Source organism: Mugil cephalus, chromosome 8 (assembly GCF_022458985.1).
Source record: "Mugil cephalus isolate CIBA_MC_2020 chromosome 8, CIBA_Mcephalus_1.1, whole genome shotgun sequence".
NCBI classification, from domain to species: domain Eukaryota; kingdom Metazoa; phylum Chordata; class Actinopteri; order Mugiliformes; family Mugilidae; genus Mugil; species Mugil cephalus.
The window spans coordinates 24,865,774-24,884,888 of NC_061777.1; the positions used below are offsets into that span (position 1 = coordinate 24,865,774).

At 40.9% G+C, this 19,115-nt stretch overlaps 1 protein-coding gene across 1 annotated transcript in view; it reads left to right on the top strand.

The window, feature by feature from the left end:
* Positions 1-1,097: 1,097 nt before the first annotated feature.
* The window catches only part of nr6a1a (nuclear receptor subfamily 6, group A, member 1a), a 78,445-nt gene continuing 60,427 nt past the window's right edge, over positions 1,098-19,115 (top strand). The window contains exons 1-2 of the mRNA XM_047592064.1: positions 1,098-1,399; positions 18,010-18,057. Of these exons, the coding sequence (XP_047448020.1) occupies positions 1,333-1,399; positions 18,010-18,057 (115 nt within the window). The 5' untranslated portion in view covers positions 1,098-1,332. The remainder of the gene's footprint in view (positions 1,400-18,009; positions 18,058-19,115) is intronic.

The following is a 19,115-nucleotide window of genomic DNA, read 5'->3' on the forward strand; positions in this document are numbered from 1 at the left end:
ATTCACATTTTCATTGCTCACAGGGGAAAAATAATTGTTCAGCAGTTCACAAAAGTCCTTTTGAGTGGTGAAAAAGAATAGACTAAAATAAGAGAAATGGAACAAACAAACTCTAATGCAAGGTATGACAACAGTGATGTATGCAGGGATTCTCATCTTTCATATGTATGAACATGGTAAAATAAATCACCAGTACTGTAGCCTATAGCGGTGAAGCAAAACAAAACAAAACAAAACAAAACAAAACAAAACAAAACAAAACAAAACAGTGGTTAGAGGTTTAAGATATTACCGAACATGGTTCAGAGGCACTTCAGTGCAAATCAGAATTTGTCCACCAGATGACGCTATACGGCCCACCCAACTATTTAATTTCTTGAAAAATATTCTCACAAAAAAATCAAATAGCTCTTTCTCAAAACACTAAACATGTAGCGTTTCAGTTAGATACTTGCTTTTTTCCACAAGTACCACAATTAATATTGTTATTAGCATTTGTGTGCCAGCGAGTCCAGACAGTATACTCCATGTCCCATAAGGCACTCTGAGTGAAGTCCCTTCAATTGCGTAATCTCTGTTGTGTGTTGGTGCTGCCTTCAATGATATCGGACTGATCAAAATCCATAATACTAGTTTATTCATCGCCTCTGTATCATATAGGCTATATATTTTTATACATTAAACACGAACAACAGTGAGTAAAAATACGGTAATACTTTTTCAAATTAGATAAAAAATAAATTAATACTATTTTTGTTTTCAAAAAGAATGTGCAAATGCCCCCAAAACACGAGCAAAAAAATTAATTGTGAATACTTCGCAAAACACAATCTCAGTTATTTTGTTGAAGTTATTTAGTTAGCCTACTAACTAACTGGGCACCTTTGTTTATGGGGTAAGTAGGCTGCAACATTTCGCATCAAAAATCTATCGTCTTCCTTAGCATTTCAGTATAATTCAGTAAGAGGCGTGGACGGTAGTTTATTGTAGCTATGCTATAGTAGACTATGTGCCCTAATTGGATATCGTTGAGAAGCTGCTGTCTTCCGTCCTCCTCTCAGACCTTGAACGCACCATCCCTGGGGGGTGTGGATCCAGTTATTCCTCGCTGACTGGAAGCATGGGACGGCGGTCCGAGAGCTGAGCCAGACAAGCTGAGGACAGGGACGAAAGCAGCGCAGCTCGAGTCACCTAAGGCCGCACCACCACCACCTCCACCTCCACCATCACCCCACCTTCATCAACATCCACAGTGTGCGTGGCATTTTTTTTTCTTTTTCGTGGAGGTAAGGGGCGACATCGGGCTGAGTCCGGATCAGCCCATGCAGGAGGATGGAGATAGAGAAGAGGACGAATGGGTTCGACTACCCGGAGAGAAACAACGCCAAGTCCGTAAACGGTAGGCAAACACGACACAGAACACACACGTGTCCGTGTCTTTACTGTGGTGTCCGGGACGTGTCTGCTCACCTCCCCACAGGAGAGCACGGCTGCGTTATTTTGGATCAGCCCCTCATCACCAGTGCTGCTGCATGAGCATTTTACAGACACTAGCCCGCTCTCTGAGCACCTTCTGCAAGTGGCAATTTACTCAGGAAAGAAAAGCGCAGCACAGTTTGAAATCGTTTTATTTCTTCCAAACAAACTTATAAGTCTGTGGATGCGTTCAGGTTCTATGACAAAGTAAGTGACTGAGTGCATTTTGTCTTGATGGAAATGAGTTCTGTTTATGATCCCGGTGTGTTTGCCTGCCTCTTGAGTTGTGTGTGTGTGTGTGTGTGTGTGTGTGTGTGTGTGTGTGTGTGTGTGTGTGTGTGTGTGATAGCTGCGTGGAGCTGGCTGGGAACAGAGGTCGGAATGTTTTTATTTGGAGGTGGTCAGTCAGGCTCGGGAAGATCGTAAAAGGTGAACTTTTGAACTTGGAGAGCGCCCTGAAGCCATTATCTTTTTTAGACCCCAAAATCCGGTGTTGCATGTGCTACACACACAGGATGGAAAAGATGAAGGGGGAGGGAGACGCTGCGATAAGACAACATGGGTTCATCAGCTGGTTGGGTTTAACACTACACGTTTCTTTCTTTCTCTCTTTTTTCCTTTTTTCCCCTTTTTTTCTTCTTTTTTTGCATAGCACCTATGGTTGCAGGAGAGGTTTTCCCTGATTTTGTCACTCAATTTGCCAAAAATGTTTCTCCTATAGTCTATGATAGCGACCAGTCCCAGGCCCAAGTTAAGACTCCTTGCCTTGCAGCAGTCTGTCCCAGGCGCCAGTCCCATATCGTGCCCCCATGCGGGTGACTGAAGATTTATTGACATTTCCAAGATTAAAATTCCTTTAACCCTGCCGCCCTGAGCCCACTCGCTGTGACTGATGTGGACATCGACGTGGCCTGTGTGTTATGATTCACTTAATAAGCCTCATCATGAAGATATAAGAAGGCCTTGAAGGAAAATGGGAAAGATTTGTCTTTTTTATATATGAGGACACAGTCAAACGCTTGGAAATGTGAAGCTTCAGCAATAAAACAAAATAAAATAAAATAATGCAAAGCTGTTAAAAAGAAGTAAAAATAGAAGAAAATACATAAAGCAATTTCACCTACAGTAGTTAGATGGATAATTTATTTGTCGATCCATAGTAAATTGTTAGCAGTTAAATTAACAAAATGTCATTTAAAGTATATTTTAAAATGAAAAATAATTATAGATTTTCTCATAAAATGCAGTTTGTGCTGTGGAGATTGAGCTGAAGACTTTTTATATTTTCTGACATTTTATAAAAATTCACTGATGACTTCAGATAAACTACAGATTCATCAATAATAAAATAATTCCATGCTAATCTTAATCTAATGGGATATTATATATCTTTATGGCAGATTGTAAAACGTTTAATGATTACATAAAGAACAACAGAAATAAACAGACAGAAAATAATTCACCAGAGAACGATAAATATTTATTTTGAAATATTGATTTCAAAATCAATGTAGGTTGATTTAAAATCACAGAATCAAGACCCTTTTTTTAAACTGCACTTCTGCTAATTCAATCAATGGAAAATTATATCTTGTAGACACGTTTTACTGGGTTCATTTTTTTCCAAGTTAAATACTTTACGACGTGAACTCAGCAAGAATTTTTTTTTTTAAAGACAGATCATGACAGAGTTTTTCCTGCTTTTCTCTCTTTTCTTTACATTCATTTCATGTTCAAATCACTTCATTCAAAACACAGTTACCTCAGCACAAACATTGCCCGATTGTGTGATTATCTAAGGGTGTGAAAGGACTAAAGATTGTGCTCTTAATTTTTTTTATTTTTTTTTACAGCAAATATATATATATAAAATTCCTGTGATCTTTCTGTAGAATAGTTATTTCCTTGCTTTTTGTGTAGTGGACATTTTAAAGTAGGATTCAACACCCAAGAGCATTTTTAGATTTTAAACCATCGACAGAAGCAAGACATTGAATGACATCACCGTCAAAAATAATTTTTCCTGTCAACATTTTCCTGCCTGTAATGTCAGGGACAATTAATTATAACGACGATAACTGTGCCAAGAAAGACAGACGCGCCAGATGTTGGAGGTCCAGCTGCTGGCTGGAGAAAAGTGCACAAGAATCGACTGTTGAGGCCTTTCGATCATGTCACTTTGTTGTGTAGAAACAAATCAGCACGAAGCTCCGGGCAGCTTCTCCACATAAACACATTTGCAGAATAAACTCAATTTCCATTGATATTTAATTTGAGCAGGAATTTGTCTTTCCCCCTCCCACTGCCTGCTCAACCAAGTGTGCTTTTTTTTTTTTTTTAAATGTAATTGAACTCGGTGGAAAAACAAGGGACAAGAAAGCAAGGAGGAACCCAGGTTGGGTGGAGGGGTTAAGTATTTGTGTTACCAGTGTTTTGGTCTTGGGGGTTTCTGCTTGCTGGCATGATCAGGCAGATAGGCTGAAAGAAAGTGCTTTGTCAGCCCCTGCTCCGGCTCCAACAGTGGTGGGGTCGTCCTGTCCCTCGGGGCAGGGTGAAGGGGACGGCTGGCAGAGGGTGGGGCAGGGACAGGATGTGACCCCCACCCATCCCCTCCTGCTGTGATGTTTGAATGATGAGCCAGGAGGAGTACAGTAGAGGAGGAGTGTCTGCTGTTGCTCCTGCTGGTGGGTGGAGGGAGGAGGTGGGTGGGGGGGCTTGCAGGCAGATGTAATTCATCATGTTCTGTTTTCTTGGGCTTCTACTTAACTTCCTGTTATCAGGAGATCTGTCGCCAGCACAATGAGAGGAGCACCTATACAGCCAGGAGTTTTAAATGGTTGGAACAGATCTCTGGCCTTGTTGCTTTGTTACAGTAAAGAGAGCAAAACAATCACCAAAATATATTTTCTTAACCTGTTTAATCCCACTGGCTACTTCCACACTTTTTGGAAACTCTTGAAGTGTTAGTTTGACTTTGGGTAGCTAATTAAAGCTTTAGAATGAAAAAATACGGTGTCTCCTATAACTTATATCAATACCATGTAACTAGTGTTAATGGTCACATCACTAGGTCTCTTTATTTTTTGACATGCATTTATTTTGCAGGGAAAAATTTGGGATTACATGGGTTTTAATCCCCGTCATCCCAAATGATCAGTATAGGCAGATAAGGATGAGAAACAAATTTTATGTTTTTGATCAGAAAACTCAAATTGTTCCACACTTTTAGAAACATTAATTTTGTAATCTGTAGATTATATTGCTGTTTAATGAAATGAAATGAAAAAAGACACCAAGCCGATATCTTCAGAAGTCTTATTGTGGCAGCTCAACGATTTTAAGCCATAGAATGATTCAAAATCAGCAGCTTGAAGCACAGGATGCTTTGCTTCAATGAGTACCTGAATAGTGGTCTATTTCATCTATCAGGGTGTTAATTCGTGAGAAGAAAATAACGGTGAACGAAAGAGTTGAAATTTTTCAAGCCTGAAGCAGAAATCTGGCACGTTTCCTTCATGTTCTTTCAGCGCCAGGGCACAGATCTCATCCGACGACATGTGGTGGATATAATCTCAGGTAGTTTCACTATCCCGTTCTGTGAAACAAAAAGGGAAAAGATAATTCCATGGCATTGGGGAAAAGTCTTCATTCAGGCAGATTAACATATCAAACAAAGTGATGCATTTGGCAGCTCCACGACAGATGGTTTTGCAGTTTTACGGATTTTAATTGTTGTTGTAAATGTAAATGAAGGGATTTTATGGTGTGTTGTCAGGGACAAAAAAAATTATCAAATGAAGAAAACTGTAAGAAAACTAAAGTTTTAAGCTTGATAATCTGACCCTGGTATGGATCTATTTATTGTGTCAGCTGTGATGTGAATTTGAATGTGAACAAGGTTTATATCAAAACGTGGCTGCACGCAGTTAGTTTTTTTTTATTTTTATTACTTGCTGTGCAACAACATCCTCTATATTAAATTCCCTAAGTCTATAGCTCCAATTAACTCATCAATATTATAATAAATATATGTAAAGAAAGTAACTTAGTTTTTATATTAGATAAAATTGCAAAATGAGAGAAGAAAATAAACATTAGTAACAGGAATCTCCTTGTCAAATGGCGTGTGTACGACATGTAAAAGGACACGCTTTGTAATATTAATACCTATTAATCTCCTGTTGATTAGGGTTTTAGCAGGAAGACAGAAATTCACTGAAGGACGAAATGAAAACAATATTTAAATAATGGACCAGGTGTGAGTATGAGGCTGATGTTGTTGAGGAAGGTCCTCATCTGTTCCAGAGGTCTGGAGAATGACTGACCTTCATCCTGATGCTGCTGTTTCCAGGCAACACACGTGTGTCAGGTCAGAATGATAAGGGTCACATGGTGATGTAATGGCAACAGCAGAGCAGCAGAGCCAGGCAACGCCGCCACAGACCCCAATGCAGGCTTTAGAGATAATCATTCAAGTCCTTCTTCTCTCTTATCTTATCAGTACAGCATTCACACTGCAGTGTTAGGACGTTTACATTACCACACAATCTGCTGTGTTTTTGTTCGTGTTTAGCATAGAGTCCAAGTCTGCTGATCAGAAAGGTTGCTTTACTGATCAGTTGGCACAGATACTTCATTTTTGCTTTTGAATCAATCAAAAACATATATATTTTTTTTCAATTTCATTTTCATTTAATTAAAAAAAAAAAAAACGGGATCGAGACAAAAGAAATGAATGGACTAAATGACCTTTCTGTAGCCACAAAAGGTTTATTTAAATGATGGAAGGAAGCAGAGCCGTTACTAGTTAATCTGATTTGTGTTTAAATATGATTATGAACAGAAAATGATGCAACAATGAAAATCAAATGAGCAGTATATAGATTTTAGACAAGCTTAGTCATTTATTCAATTAGCCGATCAAAAGAATATTATCTTGACAAGTGGTTAAGTCATTTTTCCAGCAGAAAATGTTGTGGTTTCTGTCTAAAAATGTCTAAACTATTGGTTTATCCACATAACATGTACTGGTGTTTTTTTTAATTTGAAACCACAGCATTTTTATTGTTGTCAGATGTTTCATATATCATCATCAGGTGACTTTCCAAGTTGTTTCCATTGGCGTTCACATCAGCCGTACCTGAAAGCTTAAAGAGAATATTATTCACTGCGCGCATCGACATCCTAAGCGCTTTTCCATTTAAACGTCCCAAACATTTCCGTCACTTCATTTCTGCTGACCCACGCCGGGCTCGCAGCCCTTCTGCCGAGGCTCTGCTTGTGTTTGTGTTGTGGTGTGAGCGCTGTGATGGACACGTGGGGGATGTGGTGTGTTAGTGCTATGGGAACGGTGACCAGGGTCAGTGGGATGTTGCTCTTGAAGCATTAATGGCCCTGCTCTCCGCTGACCTCGGCGTAACCCAGGAAAGTATTTACAACCTCCACTTGATCCATGAGCTACAGGGCTTGGGACAGCGCTGAGGCTGCTCTGAGAGGTTTGTTGGGCTGATCCTGGCACAGGCTGAGACTCTAACAGCTGCTAATCTGCTGTAAGGGGAGGATGATGAGGGAGGAAGCGGCACGCTGCTATCAGCCATGTTTTAAAGGGGAAAGGTATTACAGTAAGTGAATGTGGGGGAGCACATGTTACGGCGATGTTGAATCTGTGGCCCATGCTTTTGTCAGGCCTCTGTGATATTCAACACATAGCCTAGCCAGAGGCCATAAATGTCTTCAATTTGAGTTTGAATTTGGGTGGAGGATGAGTTTACAGGCAGCTGTAAAGCTCTGAACTTGGTATGCAGAGTAGGGATGGCTTTCCTGTGAAGCTGCAGCGCTGTAGGATGCAGTTGTTAGGGGGTTATAAAAGAGCAGCTGAGGAGTTACGATATTTCCATGTTGGAGGGCAAAACACGGGCCCCCTGTTAGCAGTCACAGCGGATAGGTGACGCTTTGGATTTGAGAATCACTCCAGCTCGCAGAGGGGTCTGCCTGTTGTGTGTGAGGCTAAAGTCTCAGCAAGTCGCAGCACTGGAGACGTGTGTTTGTGCCGGGCTGTGAAGCTGATCACCAGGGCTCTGGGGTCATTTCACAATCAACAGATAAAACACACAGAACTGTCCATGTTGACTCTTTTAGCGAGAATCTGCTAAACAGTTACTGTTCTCATTACCTCAGCACACACACAAATACACTGATGGCTGTGAGTAAACACTGCCTGATCGTCTGATCGTTTAAGGTTGCATGGGTATGAAAGGACTGAAGATCATGATCTTATTTTTTTTTTCTTTTATGCAGAAAAAAATATATAAAAAAGTCCCAAATTCCTTTCTGTGGAATATTTATTTCCTTTTTGTGTAGTGAAGGGTTGTGTTTTGAGGTTGCAGTGCAATGAAACTGGTGACCAAGACCCAAGAGTGTATTTTTTTTAAGTTTCTTAAATGTTAGTGCCATTCACAGACTACTGAAAACCTGTCTTTTTAAATGAATTAATGGTCATGACTCTTTATGATTCTGGTGATCTTTATCCATCAGATTTATTTACATTAGAAAAAGCATTTGATTTAATTCCTCAGTTTCTAATCTTGGCGTATGTCACATGGAACGCGAAAAAGAACAAAATCTGCTTGGAAAGTCTTGGAATTTAACAGTAATGATCTGATTTTAAACACATGATGATGACACACTGCAGAATTATTATTTTTTTCAACCAGTCTGCTGATAATTTTCTTCACCAATGAAACAATAAAATAAAATAAAAAAAAAGGTTTCTCACAGCCCCACATGATGTCTTCATTTCATTTTATTCAATCAATAGTGCAACACCCACAGAGACACATCAGCTGTTTGTCTTTATGGTTAAACAAATATTTAAGAATTAATAGACTAAAATAAAACAAATAATAAAATAAAACAAAATTTGTCTTCATTAGATATAGTTGTCAAAGGCAACCTTTACATTAAAAATAATTATTATTTTGTTATAGATGGGAAAATAAAACCCTAATTTTAAAAATGTTCCTTCACATCACAGGCAGAAACTCATTCTATTATATAAGTATCAGGAGCACTTCATGGCTCCACTGGCAGATCCAACTGGTCTGGAGTGTTTTTGCTCTGTCTTGTGAGATGATTATTATCAGATGGCTGCTATAGGCCTGAGTTTGCACAGTGCAGTACGCTCGCTGGCTCTGCGAGGCAGTAAAACTCTGACCCCTGGTATGATGAAAGGGAAGTTGCTCCTTTGAGCGTGTCAGGCGGCGGTGACAGAGTCATCCCCCCTCCCACCCCTGTGACCACAGGGTGACCCTCAGACCGGCCGCCCATCGGGATTAGCACAGATAAAGGCACGCGTTGATTAGCTCGGTATAATATGCACTGATGACTGCGCTATCGAGGAGTCACTTTGTTGTTTGAAGGCTTATTACGTGAAGTGGATGAATAAGTTAACTCATTTATGAAATGTTGTTGATATTTTTGGAAAAGGAGAAATAAATGGTCCATAATGAGAAGAAAAATGTGCCTTTTGCAAGTGAAAGTGCTTAATCTGTTTTCCCAGTATTTATTCTAAATCCATTTCTGCAGGTGTCTCCTCCCTTCCATTTTAATGTCGTCATCCATGCGACTTAAACGTGTAATAGAAGATTCAAGATCTTACAGATGTCTTACAGACATGGCTCCCCTGAGACAGAAAGAAACATCTGACAAAACCAGACTCAGGATGTGTTGGCAGTTTGTCCGGACTGGCTAGGACAGTTTAATCTGGACATCATCAGTGCTATTAAAACAATGATTTACAGTTTAAGTCAACTATTGACTTGTCTCTTTGGGGCGTGTCTGTTCTGAGTGTCTACAAGTGGAGTGCGGACAAAATATTAAATGCTCAGACATCTGGCATCACAAATAATAATAATAAAAACGGTCTCACTCAAGCATCTGAGAACCAGGCCTCTGTCACTTCCTGACAAGCGGACCCATGTGAAGAGCTCCGTGAACTTGAGTGGCAGTGAGAGGCCAGCACCGCGGGGCCGTGCGCTTTCTCAGCCAGGAGCAGCGGGGAGGACAGGGTAGACGCTGTGCTGCGCTGTGTTACACAATGAGGTCAAGGGTCAGGTGTAAGGGGCCAAAGGGATGACCGCCGAGCAGCCTGGGAAGCCAGCACTGGAGTTCCTTCACAATCTGTCAGATGTAATGTTGCGGAGTGGAGCGCAGAGTGGGCTCCGAACCCGACGAGAGCTGAAGCCAGGCTGCACGTTAGAACCCAGACTCTGCTGAAGAGAGAGCACATATCATTGGCACTGAATGGCTGTTAACGGCTATTTTATTTAGCGTTTACCAAGAACAGATGTAGGCGTAAGTTTGCTGAATGTGAACTGTGTAGTCAATACTCAGTAACCCTCCCCTTTTTCTTGGAGCTCCTGGATACATTATGTATTAAGAGTTTGCTCTTAGCTGATGATTTTCAGCGACTCCTCCTTACAGAACACTTGAGGTTTGAAAGTGTTTTGAGGCTGTCTTGCATGCACAGCATGTTTCTGATCCCTGTATGTCAGCGGACTGTGTTTTCTTGTAATAGCCAGCAGATTTCACATTTGCATCCACTGGATATCTCGCATGATGAGATGTTCTTTCCCCTCAAAGGGCCCAAATTGAACTCTATCTGTCCATAAAACTCCTGCACATCCAGATGTTACTTGGAGCCTCCTGCAGCTCCTCTGGCCAGCAGACCTGTGGACTCATATTATTCTGTTTTGACATCCACTGTTCCTCTTAACTGTCTTCCCTTCATCACATTTTGAACCGTGGACTTGGGGAAGCTGGATGATTTGAACATCTCAGAATGTAGCAGATGACTTCAGAGCGGGGCGAGCCTGTCGGTGTGTTGCTTACCACAAGGTTTGAAGAGGGAGAATTTATTAGCCAGGAATATGTAGATCTTTGACCTTAAGCCATAAGAAGTCAATTCAACTTGTCAAAGAAATACTGAGACTTTATAGTTGTATAAAATGTTATACTGAACATGACTTAGCTAAAATAAGTACAGTTACATTTGAAGAACGCTTCTTCTCTTGTCTGTGCTACAGAGTTACATTTACCTCTTTTTACTTATGAAGAAAACAAAACAAAAGGTTTTCACAATCTAGCATAAAGATATGTCGTTGTACAGCACAACTGTTGGTTTCAGCAGTCTATTCACTGACCTTATACGGTTGAGCTTTGCTGGCAGCCACCTGGGTACAGTGATGGAGGAGCAGCAGCAGCTCCGAACAGGTGGCCCTTTAACAGTAGCAGCATCTCCCTTCTCCACTTGGTTATAACCCCATCTGCTCCTTCAAGGCTGTCTGAGGCAAACTGAAACTCCTTACTGTCATGCATGGGTGTCTCTGCTGCTGCGGCGGGGGGGTTGAGGATCAAGTGGTGCCCAAGGGGTAAAGCAGCCCTCTCTACTTTGACCTCTCAGCAAGCACAGGATTCATTATGTCCTGCTGCTCCAGAGTGAAAACAATGATCTATCTGTGTCCGCTGCTTCCTCTCATTCATCTTGTAGTCGTGAGGGGTGATGGATTGATTGATGGATTGATTGATTGACTGAGCAAGAAGAGAGCTGACGTCACACAACCTACAACTGTATTGTTCAAGTGTAATTTCCCATCTTTGCTGTCTGCAATAGACCAGATTAGCTGTTTCCATACTGGGTACAAGTAACTATACTGTCCTCACATCTACTGTGGTAGGCTGATTTATACATCTTTACATTTTTGTATTTTCCTCTGGCAATGGATTCATTACTTAGAGAACTATTATTTATGTGTTCAAGATGGCACACAAGACCATTTAAAATGTCTTGATGGCTTTAATGATTGTCAAAACATTTTGTCAGTGGACTTCAGTTTAGATTGATTTGGATTTTTCTTCAATATGAATGAAACAATGAAAGTAAAATAAATAAATGAATAAATAAATAAACATTTCAAACATATTCCAATTACGGTCATGATTGATGACAACTGACATTTTATTTAAAGTAGTAAAATATTGCGTAATATGGAAGTTCAGACATCTGGAGGGAAAAAACCTTCTCACTCTAGTATAGGGTTGCTAATATTAAAATATTTAACTGATAGTTGGCCATGTTAACAAACAAAAGTCATTCAGTCATTTAAATGAAAGGCAAATCTATTTTTCATTTACTGATAAAACCGTTTTTAACTTTAGATAAAATATTAATATTAATTGCGATTTTTATTGTGATTTTAAGCAGTAACGCTTCAGTAAATAACCTCCTGGCATTTTAATCTCTACACAGCAGGTTTGTATAATATTGGACTTATGTAAAATAATTCAAATGTGATGGATTAACTTATTCACTGTAGTTAGTCCAGCAGCTGGAAAGAAACTGCCCAGCTTAAACAGATGTCTATTAATAGTGAGTACCAACTTAATCAGTTCAGGAAATCTATCGGTATATATGTATGTACACTCAGAGCAGATGTACTTCATCGCTTTAGTTTTAATGTGTTGTATCAGAGGAGTCCTTTAGTTTGAAGTTTTTAAAAAAAAAAAAAAAACAAACAAAAAAAAACACCAGTAAACATGCAAATCTATTTTGTAAACCAGTTTAATGATAAATTATTCATGTAGAAGCATAAAACCTCTGGAGGTTCATAGTTCACTGACAAGTTATGAAAAAAAAAAAAATTGTGATTTACACATGAAAGCTGGTTTGTTTTTAGGCAGAACTGTTCTGTTCTTGTGTCTGAGTTGTCAGGAGGCTGCAGCTCAGTCAAAGAAGGACAAGGAATATCCTGTTAATGGGCTTATTCATGGTAACAGGGAGGCTCCACGGGGGTAACGGAGGTTCAAAGAAACGCTCTGACCGCACTGAGACCTGACTTCTATAGTGGTTGGACCAACAACTATGAAGCTGTGACCTCAAATTCTGCTGTTAAACGAGCTCACTGACTCCTCTCACTACGTCTCTGTCACCCCTCGTCTGCTTTACTTGGTTTTGTAATGCCGGCCATGCCATTGTCGCAGGCGATAGATGGTGGCTGTGTGGGTTGCAGCTCTGAGTTTGGACTGGTCCAGGGCCGGCAGGCTGGCAGGTAGGGGCCAGCCTACTCGGATAACAGGCTGGCGATGCCCTCCACTGGCCATGCGGAACCCCAGCCATCTGGGACAGAAGAGCAGGGACAGTGATGGACTGATACAGGGACTGCTGAATACCAGGGAGGGATTCCTGTGCAGTGCTAATGGCTCCAGGTTGAGGATCTGTTTCATGTACATCTTAGCTGAAGTGTCAACATTGTGGCCTCGTGCACAAACAGGTCCAGCCATATGGTATGTCCTGGGAAAGTGGCTTGTGTTTGGTGATATAAAGTACAGTGCTGGGGTGAATATTTATTGACCCTACTGTTGTGCCATATGTTATTTTTTGTAATGTTGTATATTTGCTGTTAGAAATATTGGTCCCTGTAAAGTTGGCATCAGGCCGAATTAGAAACGTCATGCCTGAATTTCCTTTTTATTCAGTATATGCATAATACTATTATCATAAATTTTATTATCACAAAGTGTAATACATAAATGCTGACATTTAAAAAAAATATATTATTAAAAACAAATCCTCCTGACATTTGTATTGACACCCCATTTCAAAGAAAAAGCAGTGTTAAATCTAGCTTGTGTTGCCTGTAACATCAGGTAACATCTGAAGCTTTTGTGTACTGCGCGACACTATTAGGGCAACATCGTAATTGTTCCTGTTTTCGCTAAAAGTTGAAACCTAAAAATATTTGCTTGACTATATAAAATATCGAAAAACAGTGAAAAACAATCGAACGATTCTTGCAGCCATCATAACATTTGTAGCTGTAGCTAGTGGCCCTTACAATTACAACTGCATCAGATTCCTAGTTCGCTTTTTTTGAGGTGTGAAGGCTACAGCTGGATTCAACACACAGCTATTATCTGACCAGATACAGATGAAAAGAACCATGGCATCCCATAAAAGATGAAGATTTCCTATCAACAACTCAAAACCTGCCCTAACCAGTGGTTTAAACATCCCATGAAATGACCTCTACATTCGACTTGCTGCTGCCAACTTTCCTCTAGTCTCCTTGTAGGAGGTCAGAGCTGCGTGTGATGACTGCCTGATACAGTGTTGAGTCATTTTTATAAAACTCCACATTGAGCATGCGTAGCGTCCATACGAAGGGAGACAGAGGGGACAAGAGGCAGTATGTTATTTTGATGAGGAGCTGATTGCGCCGGAGGTTGCAGAGGTTTTAAAGGTGAAAGGTTAAAGATGCAGCCTTTCTTTGTCAACACACAATGGGCCACAGCGGAGCAGGCTCCGGCTGTATTGGCTGCTGCTGGAGGCCTTCCCAGCCTCAGGCTATAATGGTCAATAAGCTGTCATGAGGATTAGCAACAGAGACCACACACTAGAGAGCTGCATTCTTCTCTGCTGCTGGTCCATTATCAGCAAAAACTGCAGCATTGGAGTATGGACGGAGACGAGGCTTAGTCCTGATCCCAGCAATGCAGCTCTTAAGAGCTGGCCGGAGAGTTGTTGAGAGAAAATTGGAAAATGATGCGTGGGAGGACTGATTGACCACTATCTTCTTGGTGTGTCCTTGTACAGACATTGGCCTTTAGTTGAAAGATCATTTCAGCAGAAGTCTGAAGCATGTCATTGTATTTTTTTTATATGTATATCTTCAAGGCTGTCAACTTTTCCAATAATTCAACTGAACATCGTCATAAAACAGCTCGTTCTGCGCAATCCATCTGTGTCTGCTTCTATTTTAGGCATTACAGTTTTGAGGACAAGGTGATTTGACATGCTCCTCCACATGACAAAAATAAGAGCGGACATTAGGCAACTGTGATGCGATTACTGATGCCAAGCTAGTTTTACGTCTTCGTCCGAGCACATGGAAACACATTGAAAGCGCGGTGTTTCCTTCTTTTGTTTTTAAAATACCATTTTCAGTGTTTGATGTGTTGGTCCTTTGAGCTTTCACGCCAGTGCTAGGGAAATAGGTCTTTTATTGTGGGCTCCACTGCATTGAAAAGTGCTATTTAAAGATACAACAGTTTCTTTTCAGAAACGGTGTCTCTGTTACTCTGGATGAGCCACAGGACACATCCATTGGCATTGTGCTAGCATTGTTGCGGTCTCAACAGGGCTGCTAGCATGGCTGAAGTCCTCTTATTTGCTGCAAGCAGCACAAATGAGATTCCATTCATCTCCATTGTTGTGTGTGTTTGTGTGATGCGTGCATTGATTTGGAGCTTTGTAACCAGGCTAGGGTATCCATGTATTCTAGGGAGTTTTGGTTTTATTCACCCTGTAAATCTTGTACTGCCACCTGAATACAGAATGTCTGGAGAAAACAAATAGTTTCTTGATGGACAAATGTCTGCAAAAAAAAAAAACTTTCTTCATTCAATTTACCCGTGCTGTATTTGAGTGAAGGCAGATATCTCATGTCCTAGACAAATGAAACCAAACCTCTCTACAAGACTACAGACCACTAATGTGATTTTATTTAATATTTTTGTGTGCGTGACTTTGGTCACCTAACTCATGTAATCATGTGATGAAAGCCGTACTTTGTTTTAGACTCATAGCTGCATATTGTAGTAGCAAGTTGGTGAGAATGAATGTGTGAGAACAATATCATTGCTGATAATTGAAAGGACAGATTATTCTTCACAACAAAGCTCCAGGTAAAGAAAAAAAGCCATCCTTAATACTAAATTGGATTGTCTACTTCTTGACCAAAAACACATCTCAGCGTTCCGGTAATGTCACGGTGGGGGGTGCTCACAGACATTTGTCCTTGTTGCGTGTGGGTTGCACATCAATATAAGCGTATGTCTGTTCAGTGGGAGGCCGACCGAGGCACGTGTGTGTTGGTGTATGCTCCAGGGAGAACATATGCCAGTGTTGACTGTGGGGCTGGGGTGGAGTAAGGAGAGGGGGGGGCAGCTGGCGTGTGTCGGGTCAGGGGTCTACAGCTGTTGATAGCAGGGTGGTACACTGACACAGATCGGGGGAGTCGGGGGCAGGGGGGTTTGATCTGACGCACCGACAGCCCACACTCTGCACCGGTCTGGATGTGAGTGATGGAGCTCGCTGGGCGCTGTGTAAGTGAGAAGTGGTCACTCAGTGAGCGCACAGATGGCCGGCCTGCTGACGGAGGAGAGATGGAGAAAAAAGTGGGTATAAAATAAAGCTCAGACGGCAAGAGGGTAACCAATATGAAGCAAACAGATTGTTCAGGGTTATGGGTGTCAGATGATATATCAGGCTGTGCGTTAAAAATTTGATTTGGTCCGGACAGTGTGGTCTCTTATACGCTCCCTCACCAGTTCATTAGGTACACTAGTGAAAATGAATGCATTCTGATATAACGGTATATCAATAGTATTCAACATTCATTTAAAATAAATTTTGGAGGCTGTTTTCAGGACTATTGTGCTGTACTGTGTTGTACCGACACATGTTCCTGTTATTTTGACAGCCCTATTGTACTCAGTGGACTTTTCTAAATAACAGAAACAGCACCACAAACAACATCCTCTAAAATGATCTACCACCTTTTTGACGCCGTTTTAACATGATCTGAAGATTTGTTCATTCGTTCATTTTCACTAGTGTACCTAATGTTTTGGCAGGTGAGTTTACATAATATGTAGTTAGATTGTTGACTGTGTAGTTGAGAAATACAGTGTGATCGAGTTTTGTGAGTTATTGCCCTCTTGGCTCCTCATTTTAGCCAGTTATTGCAAAGTTTCTTCAACTGGAGACTATTTTACTGGCATGGTTTCTTTCACTTAGATGAAAATGAGTCTAAAGATAAGTCTAATTTATATATTACTGCACAGGGCTACGAACATGGACCCTCCACCAGTGTGAGACATTTATACTTGTGCCTCATTCTGGCTCGCCACGATGCGGTGTTGTCATCTAGTGTTTGAGTAATTTTTGTTTCTACTTCCTGCTTCACTTTTGACTGTGATGTACAAAATCATATACATGTCTGTATCTCTAAACCATCCCAGGTAACCTCCCCAATTCTTTAGCCTTCCAAAAAATCAGTTACAAAATCAGAGATGGAGAAGCAGCCGTAATTACTAAAACGGATATTCACAACTACCAACAGGACCAATCACAGCTAAGTGTCGCCGCAGCAGGTGATTACATTTCTGGGAAGGTGCCCGTCAGTAATGGACCTAGGTCCCAGCAGGGTCTGTGTTAACACAGGAGCCTCTGTGTCATTTCAGCACAGAAGGATGAATTGCGAGTCAGTTGACTGTGGTCGTTCTGAATACAGTTTTATTTTTGGTTAACACAGGGCTGCAACTTTCTAAGTCATGTACAAAACCATAAATTGCACAGTGTGTGTTGTGATTCCTCATTGGAGGGTTACTCCTTCATCCAGGTTTGACTGTTTCCATATGACCCAAATCATCATGGTTTTCCTTCTTCAAAGCTGGTTTTAAATGTATCTGGATCATCTGTCAGAGCAACAAGTCCTTCTGCTTAGAGTAAAAATAGAGTAAAACAGTGTTAAAAGACAAATTAAGCCACAACATACCAAAATATGCATGTGGTAATTCACTTGATACTGAAATGGGACTTTGTCATAAGCAGTGACACATTATTGTCTATTTATGGAGTTATTAGCTAGATTTAAAACGTTTTTTGTTTTTTGTTTTTTTAAAAAAAAGAGAGAAAGAAGGAAAAGAAAAAGTCTCATAGGAGTACATTGGGGATAATCCCCAGAATTTGTGCACCAGCACCACCTGAAGTGAAGCTGTGTTCCCAGTTAATATCTACTTTAGCAGTGATGCATGTGTGAGATCATTGAGGGTCCCAGAATAGAACAAATGAACCCTGTCAATGTATGCTGGCCTGGGTTAGTGAAGCTGTGTTTGATGAACAGAAACTGGACAGCCCAAATCTGAATAATACGTCAGCTTTTCTTTTATCACATTGACTGATATAATTAATACAGTCATATGAAGACCATATCTGTGTGTATTTATTTATTTGTGTGTGAAAATAATCTGCTGTGAATTAAGGTTGCATTTGGGTGTGGTGGAAATAGAAAAGCAAACCACAAAGGGAACTTTTCTTCCTTTTTTAAATTTAAAAAATTATTATTTTTTTGCTTTAGTTCCTGGAACAGTTTGGTCTGATTTATTTCTCGACATGTTTGTGATCCAGTGTTACAAAGACAAATACCAAAAAAAAAAGTTTTCTACAAGTATTACATAAAAAACAAACAAAACAAAGTATTCTCATTTGAATGCCGTATCCATATTGGTAAATATACTGAAAAGAGTACACCATTTGGGCTTGAATATTTATTGCAGTGACGCTCTATTTCAACCATCATAGGGACTTACTAATTGAAAACAGTGGGAACTTTGATTGTAATAAAGCTTGTGTTGTCCATCTTTTTCTCTGTGAATAATATCTAACCTTTGTATATGTGTGTGCCTTCTCTCCAGGTTTTTACAGTGACCACCCGCTGGAGTCCGAACACAACGACAGCATGGGTGAGTTCACAAGCATTTCCTCAGACATACAAATCTTAATTGACTTTACTTGGTCTGTAGCTTTCTTTCTCTGTTATTTAATTTTTTTTAAATTTTACTATGAAAAATTATACAGCCCTCGCTGATACAGAAACTTCTCTTGTCATATCACAGTCTGTCTCCTTTTTATGTCCTTCCATTAAAGAAAATCATTAGATGAAGAGCTCTATCTAGTGGGCAAGTGGAGGGTTGTGTTTATTAAATGGGCAATAATTCCCAGTCATATCCACAAGGGGGGAGTATAAACTCACCGATAACAGCAGCCTCTTCCATGATCAGCTGCCTGTCTACTCCTTTAGCTCCTTTAGCTGTAAAAAAGATGGTGAAAGGGTGAATTAAAATTCAGCAGATAAAAATGAAATGTGTGAAAACAGCTTCAGATTATGACCGGGTAAAAGGTCCGCCGCAGTCTGTGTTGATTTGTCTCGGCCAGGACATCACAGAGGATGGCTGGCAAATAAAAGTCCATCATTTTAATGTTATCAACAGAGGCATCTCTGCACGGCGGAGGATGCGCAGAGCTAAAATGTGATGTGTAAAAATGTCAGAAATGTGTGACTCTTGGCCTCAGAGGAAGCTGGTTGCGGAGGGGCCAGGGGTGAGGCAGTGGTCCAATGTTAAGGTCCAGGTTCAGGCGAAGTTCACTCAGGGCTCCCCTGGCTGCCATCGCAGCGCCAGGTGGCACCGAGGAGGGGGTCAGAGGTCGGACACAGTTCAGAAACTGGTGACCTCACCGTGACTCTGCGCTGACCTGATTGTGTGCAGCTCTCCTCGTCCTCCCTCATCGTCCCTTTTACAAACCTGTGAGCGGGGAAGGGAAGGGGGTTGTTGCTAAGAAGTGGAAGGAAGCTGGAGAGGAACTATTAAACCTGCACACACACTGAATGGGCGGTATTGTTAGCTTGCTGCGGGAAGAGGCATGGATTTATGAGGCAGAGCCTGATTGGGTTGTAAACTTGACGAGGTGGGCTCGCTGCCTCGGCCACTCGCTCTCTCTCTGCTGGCCCTATTCTCCCCCC